This window comes from Colobus angolensis, unplaced genomic scaffold (assembly GCF_000951035.1).
Source record: "Colobus angolensis palliatus isolate OR3802 unplaced genomic scaffold, Cang.pa_1.0 Scaffold157, whole genome shotgun sequence".
Classification (NCBI taxonomy): Eukaryota; Metazoa; Chordata; class Mammalia; order Primates; family Cercopithecidae; genus Colobus; species Colobus angolensis.
The window spans coordinates 251,556-258,977 of NW_012114677.1; the positions used below are offsets into that span (position 1 = coordinate 251,556).

Below are 7,422 nucleotides of genomic sequence, written 5' to 3' on the forward strand. Positions count from 1 at the left end.
TAAAAAAATAAAAAAATAGAAACATGCCTTTGAAAAAAAAATTATGAAAGCAATTTTGAATATCTGAAAAACAAAGAATAAAATAGCCACTGTAATCCCTCAGTGCAGGGATGACTCGTGTCAATCTCTTGGCATGCCTTCTTCCTGTTTTTCCTCTGTGTACACTTGGCATGGCTGTGTTCATGCTGTGTATACAGTTCTCCTTAATACTAGGTTGTCAGTATCTACATCATTTAAAATACTTTTAGCAGCCAGTGTCTCCACTACTGCACTCTCTCCCTCCTTCTGGAAGGTAGATCCCGACTCACTAGAGCAGGAGGGAAGTTTAGAGGTCCCCTGGTCTGCACCAACAGGTTTTAGAGTTGTGGACACCAGGAGCCACAGATGAGTACAGACCAAGGACCCGGACGGCCACTCTGAACTCATCTCCAGAATGTTGGTGGGACAGAGGATGCCGGGACCTCACAACCAGAGCAGTGTACTTGCAGTCTGGTGGCCATCGGTGTTCAGCTCACGTGTGTCCCCTGTGTCCTATGTATCTGGCCACTCACCAAGCAGCTTATTGCAGCTTCCTGGTAGCCTCAGATAGAATTAGGTCTGTGGTCCCAGTATTACTGGCCCTGGTCCTGTCTTACCAACATGTGAGCATGTAGGTTTTGTTTTGGGATTTTCATTTATTTATTTCTTTTGAGACAGGGTCTCACTGTGCCACCCAGGCTGGAGTGCAGTGGCACAAACACGGCTCACTGTGGCCTCAACCTCCTGGGTTTACGTGATCCTCCTGCCTCAGCCTCCCATATAGCTGGGACCACAGGAGTTTGTCATCACACATGGCTAATTCTATTTATTTATTTTTTTGTAGAGACGGGATGTTGCTGTGTCACTCAGGCTGGTCTAGAACTCCTTTCTTCCAGTGATCCTCCTGCCTTGACCTTCCAAAGTGCTGGGATTACAGGCATGAGCTGCCATGCCCCGCATGGGAATTTTAATTATTTAAGGAACATTTTAATGATTTTTTTTTTTTTTTTTTTTTTGAGATGGAGTCTCGCTCTGTCGCCCAGACTGGAGTGCAGTGGCCGGATCTCGGCTCACTGCAAGCTCCGCCTCCCGGGTTTGTGCCATTCTCCTGCCTCAGCCTCCTGAGTAACTGGGACTACAGGCGCTTGCCACCTCGCCCGGCTAGTTTTTTTGTATTTTTTAGTAGAGACAGGGTTTCACCGTGTTAGCCAGGATCGTCTCGATCTCCTGACCTCTCGATCTCCTGACTTCTTGATCCGCCCGTCTCAGCCTCCCACAGTGCTGGGATTACAGGCTTGAGCCACTGCGCCCGGCCCATTTTAATGATTTAGTTGTGTTTGTTTGTTTGTTTGTTTTAGAGACAGGGTCTTGCTCTGTGACACTGCTACCTGGGCTGGAATGCCTTGGGGCCATCATAGCTCACTGTAACCTTGAACTCCTGGGCTCAAGCAGCCCTCTCGTCACAGCCTCCCGAGTGGCTAGGACTCTAGGCGAAGAGGCCGCGAGGACTGTGAGCCACCACACCTGGCTACCTTTTTAAGTTGTTGTAGAGATGGGGTCTCATTATGTTGCCCAGGCTGGTCTCAAACTCTTGGCCTCCGGGGATCCTCCTGTCTCGGCTTCCCAAAGTGCTGGGATTATAGGCAAGAGCCATTGTGCCTGGCCTTATCTGGTATCTTATGCAATTACATACTTATTGCTCATCCCAGCATTCAGTCTGAGGTCAATCACGGAACCTGTGGAAGAATGGAGAGGTTTCTCACCTCCTGTAGGCCCTGGGTTCACTGAGGTGGCAGTGCAGAGTCAAAGACACAGCAGGAAGCAAGCTGTGGCTAGGTTGCCCTCATCTATGGCCGTGTTAGTGAGCCCGTTAGGAGCAGGAACCCTGGACCAATAGGGACTGAGGGCTCCCAGAGGGAGCGCTGAGGCTCAGGGAGTGGAGGAGCTGACCGGTGCATCTGTGATCAAGCTGCGGTCAGTGTGTGATGGGGCAAGATCAGGCCAGAGAATTGTGATCTTCACTGTAGCCACCGCTGGACTTAAGACCTTACCTCATCTGTAACACAAGGCCTGAGTGGACAGCTTTGCAAAGCCCCTCCGGTTAATACTTTCTGGAATAATGGCACCAATTCATTATGCAACCTGTTACTGCGCAAGCCCATCCTGTCACCACTCTAGGGACCAGCTTCGTAGGCTTGGCCTGGTCCTGGCATATCAGCCCCTTTCCCTTCCAGCTTAGCTTAGCTTAGCTTTGCTTGCTTGCTTGGCTCTTTCTTTCTTTTCTTTTCTCTTCTCCTCTTTTCTTTCTTTCCTTCCTCGTTCCTTTTTTTTTTTTTAGACTGAGTCTTGCTCTGTCACCAGGCTGGAGTACAGTGGCACGATCTTGGCTCACTGCAACCTCCACCTCCTGGGTTCAAGCGATTCTCCTGCCTCAGCCTCCTGGGTAGCTGGGATTACAGGCGCCCACCACCACGCTTGGCTAATTTTTTGTATCTTTAGTAGAGACGGAGTTTCACCATGTTGGCCAGGCTGGTCTTAAACTCCTGACCTCGTGATCTACTCACCTCAGCCTCCCAAAGTGCTGGGATTACAGGCTTTAGCCACCGCGCCCGGCCGGAAAAGCACAAATTTAAGTCCAGGTATTAAAAAATGGTCAGGTCAGATGTGGTGGCTCTTGCCTGTAATCCCAGCACTTTGGGAAGCTGAGGCAGGCAGATCACTCAAGTCCAGGACCAGCCTGGGCAACGTGGCGAAACCTTGTCTCTACAAAACATACAGAAATTAGCTAGGTACAGAGGCCTGCACTTGTAGTCCAACTCATTAGGGTGCTGAGGCAAGGGGATCACTTGAACTTGGGAGGTCGAGGCTGCAGTGAACCATGATGGCACCACTGTACTCCAGCCTGGGTGACAGGGCAAGACCCTGTCTCAAGAAAAAATTGTCATTTTAAGAACCTTTTTCAATTCTTTAAGAAGTAACTGGGGTTGGGTGTGTTAATTTCCTAGAGCTGCTGTAACAAAGTAACACAAACCGGGGGGCTTCCAGCAACAGCAATTTAATCTTTCACAGTTCTAGAGGCTGGAAGCCGGAAACCAAGGCATCAGCTGTCTCTGAAGGTTCTAGGGAAGAACGCGCTTCCTGGCCTCTTCAGCTTCCTGTGGGGGCCGCCAATCATTGGTGTTCCTTGGCCTTTATCCACAAGATGTCACTCATATCTTTGTTGTCACATGGCCTCCTTCTCTCTGTGTGTCTGTCCAGACTTCCCGTCTTCTTCTTAGGACACCAGTCCCGTCCTGATCCAGTTTGTCCTCACCTGAACTCATTACATCTGCAAAGACCCTAGCTCTGAATAAGGTTTCATTCCCAGATACTGGGGAATGGGAGGTTTGGTTGTGGACATCTTTTGGGGGTTACCCACTACAGTGGAGTTTCTACCTTTCCTATCAAAAAAGTGCTTGGAATTGCCACTTTGATAATTGGATGAAAACTGGGTGTGGTGGCTTGAGCCTGTAGTCCCAGCTATTCAGGAGGCTGGGGTGGGGGGATTTGCCTGAGCCTAGGAGTTGAAGACCAGCCTGGGCTATATATAGCGAGACCCTCATTTCAAAACAACATCTTGATATGAAATCTAAAATGATGTGCTTGCTTGTGAAAACAGAATTTGGCGGGGTGCGGCGGCCCACACTGTCATCCCAGCACTTTGGGAAGCCAAAGCAGCTGAATCGCTCTAGCCCAGGAGTTCAAGACCAGCCTGAGCATCACAGCAAAACCCTGTCTCTACAAAATACAAAAATGTTAGCCAGGCACAGTGGCACGTGCCTATAGTCCCAGCTACTCAGGTTAGGATGGAGAATCGCTTGGGCCTGGGGAGGCCGAGGCTGCAGGGAGCCATGATTGTGCCACTGCACTCTAGCCTGGGTGCTAGTGAGACTCTGCCTCAAAAAAAAAGGGCTGGGTATGGTGGCTCACGCCTATAATCCCAGTACTTTGGGAGGTCAAGGTGGGCAGATCACCTGAGGTCAGGAATTCGAGACTAGCCTGGCCAACATGGTGAAACCTTGTCTCTACTAAAAATACAAAAATTGGGCCAGGCGCGGTGGCTCACGCCTGTAATCCCAGCACTTTGGGAGGCCAAGGTGGATCGATCACAAGGTCAGGAGATCGAGACCATCCTGGCTAACACAGTAAAACCCCGTCTCTACTAAAAATACAAAAAATTAGCTGGGCATGATGGTGGGCACCTGTAGTCCCAGCTACTTGGGAGACTGAGGCAGGAGACAGGCGTGAACCTGGGAGGCAGAGCTTGCAGTGAACCAAGATCGCGCCACTGTACTCCAGCCTGGGTGAGAGCGAGACTCCGTCTCAAAAAAAAAAAAAAAAACAAAAAACAAAAATTAGCTGGGTGTGGTGGTGGGCGCCTATAATTCCAGCTACTGTGGAGGCTGAGGCAGGAGAATCGCTTGAACCTGGGAGGTGGAGGTTGCAGTGAGCCGAGATCATGTCGCTGCACTCCAGCCTGAGCAACAGAGCGAGACTCTGTCTCAAAAAAAAAAAAAAATTTTTAAGATGAAGTTTCAGAACAGAACATTGTAGGCTGAAAAACTCCAGAGTTAATAGTTCAAATGCCCGACTTCTGAGTGAGTAATTGTTAGTTCAGATGCCTGACTTCGGAGTGAGTGTGTTTTGTGTCTGGTGTTGGGGCATCCATGCCAGGCCTCCTTTTGCTTTCTGAACATGTGCTCTCGACACTACTGCTTTTAATTCAGTCAACTGTGCTTTTAAATCTTCCGCTTAGGAAATTGAGAGGCTGACTGAGCGACTAGAAGAAAAAGAGAGGGAGATGCAGCAGCTACTGAGCCAGCCCCAGCACGAGCGAGAGAAGGAAGTCGTCCTGCTACGGAGGAGCATGGCGGAAGGGGAGCGCGCCCGGGCCGCCAGTGATGTCCTGTGCCGCTCCTTGGCCAACGAGACCCATCAGCTACGGAGGACGCTGACCGCCACTGCCCACATGTGTCAGCATCTGGCCAAGTGTCTGGATGAACGACAGCATGCACACAGAAATGTGGGGGAGAGAAGTCCTGACCAGGTAGGCCATAGTGTAAGCAGATTGTGCTGAAGAACCCTGTGTGCTGGGAGCATTGCCTGCAGGCCCCAATCACAGAGGCCGGGGGTGTCCCAGAACCCACTCTGTTCTCAGCAGCGAGAGTCCGCTGACGGGACAAAGCTCGCTCATCCAAGGGGTTCTTTGAAAATGATGGAACATGCACCATGTAATAGGAAAGCAGGCAGCCACCGCAGTGCCCAGCACCAGGCCTGTAGCTGACCCTGCTCCCAGGTGGGAGGTGGCACTTGGCTTTCATCTGCCTCAGCTGAGGATGAGGAGGAAGACATGAGGGTGGCAGAGCTGCCTGGAGGAAGTGCAGTCACATCCTCCTCATCTGAGGAAACTGAAGCAGAGCCGGGTGGTACTGCTGGGGACAGGGAGTGCCTCCAGTTCCACACCCAGAACTCCTGGAAGGACCGTGAGTGCTCGCCTTCCGCAGGTTCACTGGAAGTGGATTCCGCAGATCCACTTCCGTGTCTGAGTGGATCCAGGCACAGCTGGAACCACCATCTCCAAAGCTGGCGTTAGGCATGTCCTTGCCAGCAGCACGGCCTCCCACAGGCTTGGAGACCTGGCTCAGGGCCACAGCCTCATCATCAAAGCAAGGGCCAAGGGACAGTGGCGCCAGGTGACAGTGAGGGCCAAAGAAGGGTTCACTGGACCTCCAGGATAGGCTGGATCTGGGCTGTAGCTCTCTGTGGGGTCCAGTGGGAGAGAGAGGGACTGTGAGAGTTTTAGCATCAGGAGAAACCAGGAGGCTCCTAGGCAGAAGAGTAGGGAGTAGCGGGCCAAGGCATGTGTGTGCCAGGTGCTGTGGCCACTGTGAGCCAGGCACCTTCCATCTCGCTGGTGCCCGTGGTGTCTGTGTGTGGCAGGCGGGGACATGGAGGCACTCTGTGCACATGTCACCCAGGCTGAGGCCCCACCTCACTCGCACTGCCGGGCACAGGGCCTCTTGCTCGGGTCCTTTCTAGGCGGTTCTCTGAGGCAGCACCAAGGTTCATGCAGAAACACACAGGCTGGGATGTTCTGCGGCAGACAGTACATCCTGCACCCGTCAGCAGCCTCACCAAGGCGCCCACTGGGGAGAAGCTTGGTCTGAGAACTGCCCACCTCAGCTGGGTGGATTCCAGGCGGGGAACCTCAGAGAGACACAGCTGCATTCAGAAACCAAAGGAAAAGTGCCGTCTGGGCGGAGGCCGGGTATTCTGGTCTGATTTTGAGTCAGCGTGTCATTTCCCGCTGGGGATTTGAAAGGAGCCACACACAGTGTTGAGCCTGAGGCGGGGGTGGGGCCAGTGGCCGCGTAGGCCCTCATCACAGTCTCTAAATAAGTGTCACTTCTCAGCCCTGAACTCAGCTGAGTCACCCGGGGCTTCCGGGTGTAGGCTGCGTTAGGACATGCACTTCCTTTGTCACTCGGGGGAATTCTCAAAAATTATGTCACTGATATACAGTCAGAATTCTAGAGTACACATGAGTTTCATGAGACTTTTCATTCAGGTCTGGAGTTGTTAGTGGGGGCTGGTTTGGGCTGTGGCTTCCATGACTCCTGACTCTGCGTGGGGCAGAGGTTACATTGCTGTGTCCAGAATCACCTGGTTGAACCCGATTGTCTGCAGACAGGACAGTGTCATGGGCTCCAAAGGAGGTAAGCAGGGTGCATGGCCAGGCCCACCCTGGGCAGCTGGGAGCCCCCCGCTGGAGATCCTCTGGTTTACAGTGGGATTCGGCTTCCTGCCCTCCCTGCTGTCTGTGATAATGGCAAACCTCTGGCCAAGAGAAGACTTGGTCATGTCTGGTGTGCCAATCCCTGTAGACATTATGACTTTAGAATATTTACATTCCAAATATTTAAAAGACAAACAGCTCAAACTGGTAGGTAAGATGGGATAAGGACGGTGTCAAAGGTGATGTGGCCTGAAGACCGTCCATCTGGGCCCTGGCCTGGGCCTGGTAGGGGTGGGCCTGGGCAGGGAGAAGGTGGTCGCTTGTCCCTGCTTTGCCTCTCTGCCAAGTGAATGATCACTACCCGCTGCCTTGGAGGATGCAGTGATCATCTGTGGCCTCAGCCTCTGGGTCTAGCTTTCTCCCCTCTTGCTGTATGTAACAGATTGTCTTCTCTCTGTCCCTTCCGCATGCAGTCAGAACATACAGGTGGGCACACCTCTGTCCAGAGTATTATTGAGAAGCTGCAGGAAGAAAATCGACTGTTAAAACAGAAGGTGACTCACGTGAGTGTCTTCCACATTTTGGTTGAGAACACACGGCTTACAAACTGTCAGTGCGGGTTCTCTCCT

General features: G+C 52.0%; 1 protein-coding gene across 1 annotated transcript in view; it reads left to right on the plus strand.

The window, feature by feature from the left end:
• Positions 1–4,805: 4,805 nt before the first annotated feature.
• The window catches only part of TNIP2 (TNFAIP3 interacting protein 2), an 8,529-nt gene continuing 5,912 nt past the window's right edge, over positions 4,806–7,422 (plus strand). The window contains exons 1-2 of the mRNA XM_011936743.1: positions 4,806–5,104; positions 7,267–7,356. Coding sequence (XP_011792133.1) covers positions 4,859–5,104; positions 7,267–7,356 — 336 coding nt within the window. The 5' untranslated portion in view covers positions 4,806–4,858. The remainder of the gene's footprint in view (positions 5,105–7,266; positions 7,357–7,422) is intronic.